At 35.0% G+C, this 15,609-nt stretch overlaps 1 protein-coding gene across 1 annotated transcript in view; it reads right to left on the minus strand.

Annotated features, from left to right (window-relative positions):
* Positions 1-337: 337 nt before the first annotated feature.
* The window catches only part of JMY (junction mediating and regulatory protein, p53 cofactor), a 146,002-nt gene continuing 130,730 nt past the window's right edge, over positions 338-15,609 (minus strand). The window contains exons 10-11 of the mRNA XM_032778561.2: positions 11,347-11,657; positions 338-5,756 (exon numbers count right to left, since the gene is read on the minus strand). Of these exons, the coding sequence (XP_032634452.1) occupies positions 11,350-11,657 (308 nt within the window). The 3' untranslated portion in view covers positions 338-5,756; positions 11,347-11,349. The remainder of the gene's footprint in view (positions 5,757-11,346; positions 11,658-15,609) is intronic.

Here is a 15,609-nt window from a genome sequence, read left to right on the forward strand (position 1 = left end):
TAATTGCATCTGGAGGCTTGTTTTGGTTCCACAATAAGATGTAGGTGTTACCTAGTGCCATAAAGGGATGAAAAAATAAATGCAGAATTTTTCAGTGTCTCTTTAAATATCCATGGATGCAACAGTGTAGTGATAATACAAACACTCAGGAATTTAGAATCTCAGCAATCTGACATACATCTGTGCTTCAGTTAGGCATTTCTAAGAGTTAAATTTTGCCATCAGCAGTTAAGAATATGATAGAAATGGAAGGCTAATGGTACATAAATATTATCTTGGGAACGAAACTGTGTTGATTCTCTCCTCCACTTTTTAAAACAATCTGATAAAACAAGTGTTCAAATAAATATCCTTTATTAAAGAAAAAAATCATTTTTAAGCACCAGAACTGTGAGTATATTGTTACATCGCCTGTACAAGAAAAAGGTGATTTCAGTACTTGGTGTACAGGTTTCACTTTGAAGTCATGATAGTAAAAACATGAAATACACAGAATAATAATAATTACAGAAAAGTTGCACTAAAGGAAGAAAGCAAAAGGCAAACAGTCAAACCAATTTTTTTTCTTTTTAGTTTTCAGGTATTGCTAGAAATGCTCACGTAGTTTTTATTTTTTACACTTGTTGCTTAATACTTTAGAACATTGAGCATTATTAGGTATTGTCAATTTGCAAGAGTAGTTTTATAATACAATGTGCATTTAAAATGTTCATTTAAATATAACTGTGTTAAAGACTTTCTTAAAGCCAACCACAATGTGCTAGTGTTTGATTCTATTCATAATATTGCACAAAGCTAGTGGATGGTGAATCAGTTTATTTCTTATTTATTCAACCAAGCTAGAAGGTGTCAGTTTTCTTAACCCTTTATTCATGCAAATCTGCAGCTTTCTGCATTTTACCTACTTTGAGGCTCTGCACTTAGAAACACATAAGATAATTTGTAAAGTAGGCAGCAACCACAGAAACATGTATGGAGAGGTCACAGTGAGTCTATCTCTAATCACATATCTCTCCACAATTCATGAGGGTGAAAAGTATCTTCCGATGGATGTGAAGACTTGAAATTCAAGCCACTCTATCGGTAAATTAATTACTGTGGAACCTCTGAATTACCAAGCAGAACGTGAATAAAAACCATGATGAATTATTTATAAACTTGATGCTGTGCTTTGTATTTGTTGGGCTTCTACCCACTGAGACCATAAACGAGCAATATGCTCCCAGTCAAGATTTTTCTTTTAACAGTGACCCCCTCAGTTGGTCTTTTCTATCAGCTGTAGACAGTCTTTCCTTATTCACATAATTACAGGCCCAGTAAAGTCACAGATTGGTCATATTCCATATTTAAAGATATCTGAGCATCCACATCGGGGAATGGAAGGAAGACCATTTTGGTAATGTTAGGAGGCCCAAGGGCACAGGTATTAGGAGATGGGATTTACAGAACTTCATTGTAATTCACAAGTTGCAGATTCACCATGGTCAAAGCCAGGAATTTTGGACGAAGTCGTAACTGAATGGGCAGTGCAAAGCATAATAATACAACACCCCCTACCCCAAAATACATTGGCATACCCAGCCCCCTCCTAAAAATTCTAACCTTTAATACACTATGTTTTAGGCAGCAACTAAATATAATTCATTTTGTAGGAAAACTTTAAATTACAGTATATTCATAGGATAAAAACAGCCAGTGCTGTATCTTACACAGCATTAGATAGCAATACAGATCAGTGTGCTTCACTATACCAAAGAGCACTTTTTAGACTGAACCTACTATCCGATATACTCCATTACCGGAGCCTGGCTTTGTCGGCCCCGTTTTAGCCAGTCCACCCTTGCTGAGGGGCTTGAAAAATTTTTTTTTACCAGGGCCCACACCTGCTCTTGGCAGCCCTGTTAGCATTCAGTAAATGCAACATGCTCTGTCAATAAGACGCTTCCAGTTCTTACTGCTTCTCTGTAGTATATTGATTCTCTAACATTATACATAGTATCTTGCTTCATGCTTATGGAATCATTACCAGAAATAACACAGGTAAAGTAAGTACATAAGCATTACAATGAAAACAGCTGCTTAAACTACAAGTAACCTTAATTTACAGTTACAGTCTTTAAATTCAGTGCAACAAAGGGAATAAAAGAGAACATTAACTAATGAAAGTTTCTGCTTCCTCGTCTCAACTGGTTGCATTTCAATAAAGAACTGCTCAGAGTTTGAAGATTTTTGACTTTACAGAACATAATGCTGAAAGGCAAAGTGATTCTTTACAAAGAATCTGATGAAGTCTATTGAACACAAAGTCCCTGATGCAGCCATTGAACAACACAATATCTGATCAAGTTTATTTATTTAACAGCTATGTGTTGTTGAATACAGGCTCCTAAACTTTTTAAAGATATCTTTAACATTTAAAAAAGAGAAACAAAACTTTCATCTATGCTTTGAAACTAAATCACACTCAAAATACGCAAACATAATATGCAAAAGTGAATAAAATAAGAAAGTTAGTCATTTTTAATGGATTTTGGGACTACTGAAGGGAGGTACAGAAATTGAAATAAATGCTAATCCCATTCCTGATCTAAAGACACTTGTTGTTTACCTTTCATTTTTGGTTGCTCTAATAAACCATTTTAATTCCTTTTTCTCACTGATAAATTCTCAGTCCCCAAAGTACAGTATATACTCATGCTTCCTGAATTTATATGTATTTCAGATTGGGAAATTCCAATTCCTTACCTCAATGAACCCATTTCACTACCAAACAGCTCTATTTTTGAATAAACAAGCAAGTATTGTTGGCATGTAAAATGTGCAAAAGATGAGCAATTGTTGAAGATCAGTGGCTAGGAACAGAACAATTCAGCAAATCTGATGTTGTGCATCCATGAAAAGCAAATACTGAAAATCTCTAGTGATCATTTTATGTGCAAGCTTTTTTTCCTTTTATACACAAGTATTAATGCCATCCCCATAGTGATGGTTCCCATGGTCTCTCAAGTGCAGAGCTGTTCAATAAACCTACTGTCAGTTACAGCAAGGATTGTCAATTTCTCTAACACTTGTGAAAGTAGTTGGACTTTCCCCATATAACTTATTGCAATACCAGTATAAATCATCATCTAAAAGCACTGGGAGTATTTTTATGCATGGAATTGTAAATGGCTATTAAATTGAAGAACTATTTGAAACTGTGACATCCAGTAACTACTTTAGATTAAAATCTGATTTTTAATATTCTCTAGAAAACACACACCTTTCCTTTTTAAAGTTGCAGTTTGAATTTGATATAAACTGTTATGCTCAGCACAGCAACTATCTTTTGTGTGCATGTGCATAAAATATGATATTCCTATTAAGCAATGTATACAGACTCAGTCAGGAATCTAATATTTTAACTAAATATAAGTATCAAGGACAGGTTTATTTTTTATCATGAACAAGTTTTCAAGGCAACGTTGACAAATCATATGTAGATAAATCTGAGAACACAGTACAGAGCTATTTAAACATCTCCCTATATAGTGATAAATTTGTGGATAATAAATTTAGTGTAAGGGGAAGGAACATTATGCCTGTTTTTCAAATTACACTATTCACCCCCCAACTCAAGAGTTTATGCACACTGTCCAATCTGCACTTTTGTTTCTTGCAGCACTATATCATTCTAATTTGCAGATACTACTTCTGTTTTGTGCGACAGCTAAAAATTAATACATTGGACCCAGTTTATAGTGTAATGTAATCTGGAATATGGATGCCTGTAAACCGTCGGCACACAAACTACTTACATTTATGATCTATGCTAAATGATTACACATGATAAATTTTGAAATGATGAGTTAGATGTAAAACCATAGAAATAAACTGGGAAGAAACTTAAGTTGTCAAGTCCTTGACAAGCGAATGATGGAGAGAGCATCAGTTCTGTGATACATCCAAGAAAAATACTGCCCCAAACCTGATACCTGGGGCAAAACTGGTATCATTTCTGAAAAATGCTGCTCATAAACATTTCTTTTGAAAATGAAAATGTTTCACTAGACATTATAAATAAGGCCAAAAAAAAAAAAATCAAGAAAAATGCTTATCAATGCTAAGTATAGTGTGGCAAATTATCTTTCAAAACACGACAGATCTTTATTATTCAGGACAATAATTGTAGAACAGCCTAAAGGTTCCAAGATCTGAGGTTCATTTTGGTTATATAACCTATTGCCAAGGTAAGTATTCTTGCTCCCACAACTATTTTAAGAAGAACTGTTATAAAAGTTAAAGAAGAATATGTACTCCCTTACACAACAGTAGCAATTCATGAATCTGCTTCTAGATGAAAATGAGTACAGTCATTTGTCCTTCATAAAGCGAATACTGAACAAAAATATCATTTTATAAAAGGAAAGGGGTGGCGTGCCTCTCAAACAGTACGTAAAATTTTAATAAAAATAAAAAGCTGGTCAAGACTTTCATGTAACTTGAGTGTTTCTCAACTAACAAACATTACATGGAGCCTTTAACATAGTACAAGATTACTTAGAGGTACATCTTATACAGAGTTCTAAGTACTCTGGCATTATAAAACTAGCTGCCCGCAGCTATTAGTCATGCAGTTTAGGATTATTTCTTTTTAAGTTCTCACTATATTGAAAACTGTACCCTCCCCTCATTTAGAGCCACATACAGCCAGCATTAAAAGGAAGTGTAGTTTTCAGCCAAACGGGCTGTTAGGTATGTTGATTTTTTTGTAGCTACTAAAGGAAATATTAACAACTAACAGAGAAGCATAACTTCCGTAAGTGATGTTAATATGTTTAAGTCCTGCGTTCTCCTTAAATAAAGTAAAGAAGGTTGCTTACAGTAATCAAACAAGAACAGTTCAAGCTAACAGAGAAAAATAATGTTAAGTATTATCAAATTACAAAATATTGCTGCTTATAACAAATTTGTATGTATGGTATAACTATTAACTCAGTTCATCTCACCTAAATATTACTGTTTAAAAGAGCATGGAAAATCTACTTTTAAAATGTAGGGTGTAAGATTATATATGACCTTCTAAAAAGTTGCTGCAATATGCCATGTTAAGTGTACCATACTGTAAACCCATACATTCTTAAATACATGTATTCCACTATTACGGTACTTAGACTGTGCAGCCATTTGTTGTTGTTATTTTTCATACTAACATACATTTCTTTGCAGTGAGAAGAATAACTAAAGAGATCTTAGTTGCATCTCTATCTGAATTTTAGCTATTGTGGAACAGCTATTAAATTTGTTTTTCAAGCAGATGATATTTTCAGTGTACTGAAAAGTAGGTTTCATAGCTGTCCTGATGTTTTAACTGCATCCCCCAGTAGCTTTATCAATGCAGCATTCTTCCCACTTAAAACGTTCCCTCACTTAACTGGCCATATATACTAACGCAAATGTAAAAAGTGCTTAAATAATTGAGAAAACATCCTGAACACCCTTTTCTCATTACAGTTATATAAAATGCATATCTAAACAACTTAGCTTTTTGTCCAACCTTGCACGTGTGGAAGGAATAAAAAATAATCTGAAAAAAATCAATGTTTCATGTTTTTTCACATACTCAATCATTTGCCAAAAGAAGCCTTTTTCTACCATGCAGCTGATGGTCAAAATTGCTGGCTTTGAATTTTCTGAAATGAAGAGGAAGATTGATCTCTAGCTGTGGGGTATTTTTTGTTGTTGTTTTTTTCCTTTCTTCAGTGGCTGCTAGTTACCTGTGTAAAAAAAACAAAACAAAGAATAACTGAAAAACATAATTTAATTTCAACTGTACAAATCCCCTCCATTAAATACATTAAGCAGCATTTTTAAACTCTTAGATTCTCCTTAATTCCAGTGGTTTAGAGCCATCATAGTGGCTCCTAACAATCCCAGCAATCAGTGTATTGGGCACAGCCAGGGCTTCACTGTGCCCTATTGGGGTTATTACAGCCAACACAAATTAGAGCACCGTGAGGTTGCTCTAAATTGCAACAGGGGACTGCACTGTCAAATAGCTGGCCCCAAATCAAGGTAGTCTAGAAAAATCTTAGTCACCCCATCCCTGAGTTGCTCTGGGCATTCCTTGGTCTCAGCTGAGAATCTGGGCTCTTATGTTATTACAACATTTGACTGATGACTCAAGTCAACACAAACTTCTTTAAGAGAGACTATGCAATCTTAAAATGAAAAGTATAAAGGATCTAAAACTTCCAACTGGCTATTTTCTGAGCATCAACAATTTTCTGTGCACCACTGCATCTGCTGGTAGTGATTCAAATGAATGCAACTGACTCATGTATTGTCTTGTAAGATTTAGAAATTATAGGGAAGACATCAATGGAAAAAATTTAGTTTCAGAAGCTAACCCATATAACAGGTAGTTGGAACCTCTGTGACAGACCAGATTTAATCTTTCATGTGTCGTTTCATTCTGTATATTTATAACTGTTTTTCAAATTACAATCTCATCTATAGAATTTCTAAAATACTTTCTTGTCAAAGTATACAAGGGTTGCTAAAATGCTTAAAATAGTGAATGGATATTCCACTTTTCCCTTTGATTATGGCATAAGCATGCAATTAACAGAGGATGATACTCCATGCAAGGAAGTATAAATTAAGTGCTTCAGAAAGTGCAAGAGGGGGACTTTTTTTTTTTTTTAAAAGGACAGTTTGTGTGATTTAAGGTCTTAGAAACAGGTAATTATTTGAAGACAAAGAAAATATGAATAAGAAATCGAAGTTTCATCTCCCCTCTTAGTCTGAGGCGAACACTAAATTTTAAAACTAGTAGAGAAACCAAATATTCCACTTTAAATTCTCAGTTTTACAATTCACATGCCTTCTCCTTTAAAACTTGTATAAATGCTAATTTCCCCTCAAAATTCAAGAAGAAAGCAATACTCCTTTCACTCCACCCTCTCCACAGCTCCCAAATAAGTCACCCTTCTTTTTTATCATACCCTATTTTATAAGCCCCCTGGGAAAAGGACTTAGTCTTTGTTTGAGAACACATGCATTTTTAAGACTCTGATTAATAAATTAGGATAAATACGTATGTATTTATTAATAAATTAGGACATATATATAGATATATATAATATCATAGGGCACCCTATGAAATACTTATAAAACATTACTACTAGGGCTGGCAAGCATTTAAAAAAATTAATCGTGATTAATCACAGTGTTAATAATAGAATACCTTTTATTTACATATTTGTGGATGTTTTCTACATTTTCCAATATATTGATTTCAACTACAACACAAAATACAAAAGTGTAAAGTGCTCAGTTTATTTTTATTACAAATATTTGCATCATAAAAGACAAAAGAAATAGTATTTTTTAACTCACCTAATCCAAGTACTTTATGATGAAAGTTGAACTTACACCCTAGAAGTCCAATCAGTCCTACTTTTTGTTCAGCCAATCACTCAAACAACTTTGTAAACAAGAAGCAGGCAGCATTATCTTCTGCAAATGTAAACGATGTCACCTGAAAATGAGAACAGGTATTTGCATAGCACTGTTGTGGCCAGCGTCACAAGATATTTACGTGCCAGATGCGATAAAGATTCATATATCCCTTGATGCTTTAACCATCATTCCAGGTCGTGGATGATACAGAGCAGTGCGGACTGACACGTTCATTTTCATCATCTAAATCAGATACCACCAGCAGAAGGTTGATTTTCTTTTTTGGTGGTATGGATTCTGTAGGACCCGCATTAGTGTTGCTCTTTTAAGACTTATGAAAGCATGCGCCACACCTAATCCCTCTCAGATTTTGGGAGGCACTTCAGATTCTTAAATCTTGGGTCAAGCACTGTAGCTATCTTTAGAAAGTTCACACTGATATCTTTGTATTTTGTCAAATTTGCAGTGAAAGTGTTTTTAAAACGAACAACATGTGCTGGGTTATCATCCGAGACTGCTATAACATGAAATATATGGCAGAATGCGAGTAAAATCATGGAGCAGGAGACATACAATTCTCTCCCAAGGAGTTCAGTCACAAATCTAATTAACACTTTTTTTTAATTTTTTTTTTTTTAACAAGCATATCAATGTGGAAGCATGTCCTCTGGAACAATGGCCAAAGCGTGAAGAGGCATATGAATCTTTAGCGCATCTGACATGTAAATATCTTGTGATGCCATCTATAACAGTGCCATGCAAATGCCTGTTCTCACTTCCAGGTGAAATTTTAATTAAGAAGTGGGCAGGATTATCTCCCATAAATGTAAACAAACTTGTTTCTCTTAGCAATTGGCTGAACAAGAAGTAGGACTAGGTGGACTTGTAGGCTCTAAAGTTTTACATTGTTTTGGGTTTGGGTGCAGTTATGAAACAAAAAACCCCCTACCTTTGTAAGTTGCTCTTTCATGATAAAGAGATTGCTCTACAGTACTAGTATGAGGTAAATTGAAAAATACTATTTCTTTTGTTTCATTTTTACAATGCAAATATTTGTAATAAAAATAATATAAAGTGGTCACTGTACACTTTGTATTCTGTGTTGTAACTGAAATCAATATATTCGAAAGTGTAGAAAACATCCAAAAATATTTAATACATTTCAACTGGTATTCTATTGTTTAACAGTGTGATTAACTGCAATTAAGTTTTTTGAGTTAATCACGTGAGTTAACTGTGATTAATGGACAGCCCTAATTGTTACACATCCACTATACTTTTTTTCCCCAAAACCTTTACTGCTATTTGGAGTTATAACTAAGTTATCCGTATTCGGGGAAAGAAAGCATTCACCAAACCATTTTACCATCTTCCTTATATTATAGGGAAGAGACATATCCAAGATCAATCAAAGGGACACCTCTCTACCAAGTCAGCTCAGATTTTATTCCAATTTATTATAGACCGAATTTTTCTTAGTGAGGGCAATTCTTTTAAAATTGTTTTAGCCTCTGACTGCAGTTATAAAGAGAATTTTAATCAGCAATGACATCCTTTTAACAGATCCTGGCATTAAACTGATTTCCTTGTACTAGAAAACATGCTCTGAAATTTCTGCAGTAGACCATTATTTAAAGTACTAGGTAATTAATTCTGTTAAATCAATTTATACATTCAATCCAAGTAGAGTCATGTCTGTGACAATAATAGTAATTCAGCAGAATAGTGTTACATATGTTTCAGTCTAATGCTTCTAAAATCAGATTATTTTATACAATTCCTCCGCATAGCCTAGTTTTTGTAAGATTTGTTTGTTTTTAAACACAAAATATTACAACTCTATCAAAAAACTGTCAGTTACAATTACATCTCACTGAAGTGTTTTCATGGTAACAGAGTGTGGAGGGGGTAGAATGCAAATGCCAATGTGTGTATAAGTCTCTGAGGAACTCACAGTCCAAATTCCATAAGATTCTAAGCACCTTCAATTTACTTAGAGTATTTAAGGTTCTGATAATGTTAGCTTACAAAAGAAGATGGCAACTAGTGCCCTATCAATACTCAGGTTAAAAAAAAGGGAAGGATTTTGAGGAAAGCAGTTTACAATATTCTGAGGTATTAAAGAGTATTCTTCCGAAGAGGAAAACAAGATTCAAAAAGAGGCAATTAGGTTTACAAAACTATTACATAAAACCAAATCACTGAAATAGGTTTGGTCAAATGTCTAGGAAGAGTGAAAGAAGAATGAACATGCTAAAAAAGTAATTCAGCCCACATCTTCGATTTTATAACAATTGCCATAGGAAATCATGAGGGACCCAAACCTGTAATCGTGAAGTTAATAATAGTTTTGAGGAAGGCATCAGCTCTTGAGTGATCAACAACTGCAGTGAGAGCCAGACAGCCCTGCAGATCATACCAGCTTTTGACTGTGCATTCCATCAGCATGCAAGCATATCTGCGCCTTTGGATTTAAGACAGGTTCACACTTCCTAGCAATAAAGCTGGATTAGGAGAAATACAGTAAAACTAAATCAAATAGATCAATTGATATGGCTCTCTAGTGACTAATCTACCAGTGGGGGTGGAGGGGAGGTAACTGTTTATTTTCCTTTTTTAAAATTTAGAATAGGATATTCAATTGGCATAACAATTTATTTAATAGCTTTAATTTAGTAAAGATTTGTAATCACATTAAAATACTACAAGTTGTTTGTTTTGCTGGGCTACCATCCCTTTTTAATACCTGTGATACTTGCACTAAATGTCATTTCCCAGCTGTGGCAGTGTCCCAAAAGCTCTCAATCCCTGGAGTGCATTACTGCTTAATTATTAACATACAAATAAGGTTTCTTTTACTACCACTATATATGGTTTGAATGCAAAATTTATTATTTATTCCCTTTAACTCACTATACACCTTGTGAGAGTCCATTTCTAAGGAAGTTTTTGAAATAAGTTCTTTAGAGATCCTTGTGGCTTTCTCCTCGATCTAGATTTACATTTTTATTTACTTATAAATATATTTATTTGAACCCTTTATTTATATTTAAATATGGCCATGTTCTAACAGCAGACTTGCTACAGAAAAACTGCACTCTGTCAGTCCAGTTCAGAGGACTAGCACAGAAGAATTTGTCTCTTTTGACTACCACCACAATCTTGAAAATTAAAATTCCTTGGCTATTTCTGCATTGTTCTGAAATCACTAAAACTAGCTATCTTAAGTCTAAGTTCTGTTCTTGTATCACATCTAACTACAATGCCTGGAAATTTGTGGGGTATTTTATGAATAGCACAGGTGTAAATTATACTGGTATATTTACTGTTTATGATTTAGAAATCTAATCAGACCGTTCACAGATCTGAAAGAAAGCTATCAAAAAGCCAGCCACCAAGAAACCAGACAGACAGGGTAGCCAACAAGATTTCAATATGCTTAGTAGTCAGATCTAATCTTCTTTGACTTGTAATTATTTAGCTTCAAGTGGGAAATACACTGGATTTTTACACATCAGAAGCAATTAGAAAACATTTGACATTAGTAAATGTAGGGGTATATTCAAGAGTGATTTTGTTGCATTATTATTTCTGAAAGCCCTTTTCAATCTTATAAGGTACAGTCTGGTCAATACACTGAGGTTTAGGTTTTTTGTGAGGACAATTTCTGTCACTGGTTTAGCAAAAAATGTTTACAAAAAAAATTTCTGGCAACAGTCCAGAAATATGTTTCCCTTATAAGTTTAATTAACTCCCTTTGATATCCATTGGTTCAGATTATGTATACTGCATGATTTAGGCACACACCTAAATCTCCTAGACTTTCTTGCCCAAGCTTAGCAGGTATTTCTAAAAAAGTGCCAACAAAATAAAATTTAATTTTTAAAAATATAGGAAATTTACAGGTTAATTTTCCCAGTCTGTGCAAGTCAAACTCTCCTCTTCATCTTCTGATTCAGGTGATGCCTCCTTAATTCTTCGCAGTGCTTCATGGATGCTACGTGTTAAAGGGTCAGTGTCAGGCAGAATTGTAAAAGACTCTCTCAGAACTTCTTTCTGCACCTTCTTCAGTTTCACCCCTTTTCTTATCTGTGCCAAGATGTTATTGCTGTCATCTTCATCAGGGAAAGGAGGGAGATTTCTCTGCTCAACTTTTCTTAGGTGAAAACTACCACGCTTCAAGGAAGCCAGCACCTCATCCATTGGGGAACTCACTGCAGCAAATCAAAAGACCGAGTTAGTATTAAGTTTAATATATTTACACATTTCAGCATCTTCATTTTTATTTCCTATATGACAAAGGGTAGTTACCACAGCAATTTTGCATCCTAAATAGAGGGAAAACAGTTGGTAAGTGTTAACTTTCTAATAGTGTTTTTATCTTTTTATTTTTCTTTACTGGCAAGAAGAAATTATATTTGTACTGTGAACACTATAATATGACTTCTGAAAACCAAATAACATCAGCATATGGTATACAGTATGGCTACTTTGGCAGATAAGTTTTCCTGCCTGCAAGACAACAATCAGTTACAAAATCAAAATACATTATGATGTCTTTTTCCTGTGGCTGAAACTCTGATAGTGAGCACATAACTCAACTGACTGGACTGCATACTCTGTGTAATGCAAGCACCAGAGGAGAAACTGAATTCTCAGGACATGCCTGAGGCAGCTAGTTTGTATCCACTCCATGACTTCTACTACAAGCCATCGAGAACTAGCAGATGTGGTCAGCTGCAACGGCATGTATTTCCCTCTCCTTCAATCTGATATGCGGAGGTTTTGGCCAGTGGGTTTGCACAGTACTAATCCCAGCCTTCTCGAACGCCCCCTTCCCCTGTAATTAAAGCAAGCAGAGCAATAATTTAGCTATGTTGAGGCACAGAGAGAGGGCCCTTTACAGTCAACCTGCAGCTTTACTCCCCTGTGAAACAAACATGGTATTTCAACTGGATTCTGGCTTTGCAGATCTACAGATTAGGTGGAGGCTAGGATTAATGTGTGTCAAAAAAAAACCCAGCATAGTATTTTCAATACAACAATGGAAACTAGCTATGTACTAACATATCAAATCCAAAGTGAAACATTTATCCATAGCTGAAAAACTCTCCCCAATTCTCCTAAATGTATTGTGGAATACATTTTTATGACATCCTTTGTTATCCATTTGTGGATTTCAACAATCTTGAGTTGGGACAAGCATTTTTATTTATTGATATATTTGCTGTGATTGGCCCCCACATTTGGAAGTGAAAGGTGAAGTTTCTCTGGCAAATCAACATTATACTCAGCTCTAAGAAGCTACTTAGAAGTTTGGAATGTTAAATAAATCCAATGGGAGATGGATTAGTGGGGAGAGTGCATATGCAGAAGTCAAAGATATTGTTGGAGAGGAGAGGGTAGATTTATAGTTTTTATATTATATTACACAATGTAATGTGTGCAATTTGTTTTTATGTTTTTATTATTATTAGGGCTGGAAAACAATTGAAAAATTCTGATTTATCAAGAGATTAAAAAATAATCACAATTAATCGCAGTTTTAATTGCACTATTAATAGCATACCATTTATTTAAATATTTTTTGATGTTTTCTACATTTTCAAATATTGATTTAAATTACATCACAGTACAAAGTGTACAGTGCTAACTTTATATTTTTATTACAGATAATTGCATTGTAAAAGAGAGAAATCAAAGAAATAGTTATTAATTCATCTCATACAACTACTGTAGAGCAATCTCATTGTGAAACTGCAACTTACATAATTTAACTCAAAAATAAAACTTTAGCACCTACAAGTCCGCTCAGTCCTCCCTCTTGTTCAGTCAATTGCTAAGATAAACAAGTTTGTTTACATTTACGGAAGATAACGCTGCCAGCTTGTTATTTACAATGTTACCTGAAAGTGAGAACAGACATTCCCATGGCACTGTTGTAGCCAGCATTGCAAGGTATTTAGGTGCCAGGTATGCTGAACATTTGTATGACCCTTCATGCTTCAACCACCATTCCAGAGGACATGTTTCCATGCTGATGACAGGTTCTGCTCAATAACGATCCAAAGCAGTGTGGACCAACACACGTTCATTTTCATCATCTGAGTCAGATGCCACCAACAGAACATTTTCTTTTTTTGGTGGTTTGAGTTCTGTAGTTTCTGAATTGGAGCGTTGCTCTTTTAAGACTTCTGATAGCATGTTCCACGCCTCATCCTGCTCAGATTTTGGAAGGCATTTCAGATTCTTAAACCTTGGGTCCAGTGCTATAGCTATCTTTAGAAATCTCATATTGGTACCTTCTTTGCGTTTTGTCAAATCTACAATGAAAATGTTCTTAACTCTAACAACATATGCTGCGTCATCTTTCGAGACTACCATAACACAAAATATATAGCAGAATGCGGGTAAAACCATGGAGCAGAAGACATACAATTCTCCCCCAAGGAATTCAGTCACAAATTGAATTAATGCAATTTTTTTTTTAAACCAGTGTCATCAGCATGGAAGCAAGTCCTTTGAAATCGTGGCCAGAGCACGAAGGGACATGTGAATGATTAGCATGTCTGGCACATAAATACCTTGCAATGGCAGCTACAACAGCATTATCTTCCATAACTGTAAACAAACTCATTTGTCTTAGAGACTGAGCAAGAAGTAGGATTGAGTGGACTTGTAGGCTCTAAAGGTTTACATACATTTGTTTTTTAGTGTGGTTATGTTAAAAAAAAAAAAAAATCTAAGTTGCATTTTCCTGATAAAGAGATTACACTATAGTAGTTGTATGAGGGGAACTGAAAAATACTATTTCTTTGGTTTATCTTTTTATACAGCAAATATTTGTAATAAAAATAATAATATGAAGTGAGCACTGTACACTTTTTATTCTGTGTTGTAATTTAAATCAATATATTTGAAAATACAGAAAGACATCCAAAATATTTATAATACATTTAAATTGATGATATTGTTTAACAGTGTGATTAAAACAGTGATTAATCATGGTTGATTTTTTAAGAGAGTTAATTTGTTTTGAGTTAATTGTGACTGACATGCAGTTAAAGATGGGACTGGTAGCCCCTACTATTAATGTTGCCTGATGCTTTCCATTATTAGGTTCTGTTTTCAGTTGCTTATAAACTTTACTAAACCAAGCATTTGGGTTGATCATTTCTGTATCGGGTGTCTGCCGCAAGCAAAAATTTCTTTGGAAAATTTCACCCAAAATGGTTTAGGTGTTTCTAAGAACAAGACTGAGGGAAAATGGTGTTCGTGCATGCAAAAAACCAAAACCTAGTTAGCTTTTCATAAGAAAAGTCTAGCATCGCTATGCTTTGGAGCAGGGACTTGGGCTTTGTGTCAGAGATATGCCTTTTGAAGTCCCTCCTCCTCCGTGAAAACCTGCCCAAATTTGGTCAAGCTAGCTCAGATTTTTGTAAAGACAAACACATAAGGGTACATTCTAAGCTCGTTGTTTGATCTCCTTATGATGTGCTCAATGGTTTGGATGGTCTCTCTGCAGTCACAAAAAGGGGAGTCTGGTTTTCCACTTGCGCATCAAGGATAGCAGCAGAATACGGACCCTGGACTTCAGAAAAGCGGACTTTGACTCCCTCAGGGAACTGGTGGGCAGGATCCCCTGAGAGAATAACATGGACGGGGAAAGGTGTCCAGGAGAGCTGGTTGTATTTTAAAGGATCCTTACTGAGGTTGCAGGAATAAAACCATCCCAATGTGTAGAAAGAATAGTAAATATGGCGGGCGACCACCTTGGCTTAACAGTGAAATCCTTGCCGATTTTAAACGCAAAGAAGAAGCTTACAAGAAGTGGAAGATTGGACAAATAACCAGGGAGGAGTATAAAAATATTGCTCATGCATGCAGGAGTGAAATCAGGAAGGCCAAATCACGCTTGGAGTTGCAGCTAGCAAGAGATGTTAAGAGTAACAAGAAGGGTTTCTTCAAGTATGTTAGCAACATGAAAAAAGTCAAAGAAAGTGTGGGCCCCTTACTAAATGAGGGAGGAAACCTAGTGACAGAGGATGTGGAAAAAGCTAATGTAATCAATGATTTTTTTGCCTCTGTCTTCACAAACAAGGTCAGCTCCCAGACTGCTGCACTGGGCAGCACAGTATGGGGAGAAGGTGACCAGCCCTCTGTGGA

The sequence above is a fragment of the Chelonoidis abingdonii genome, chromosome 6 (assembly GCF_003597395.2).
Source record: "Chelonoidis abingdonii isolate Lonesome George chromosome 6, CheloAbing_2.0, whole genome shotgun sequence".
NCBI lineage: Eukaryota > Metazoa > Chordata > Testudines > Testudinidae > Chelonoidis > Chelonoidis abingdonii.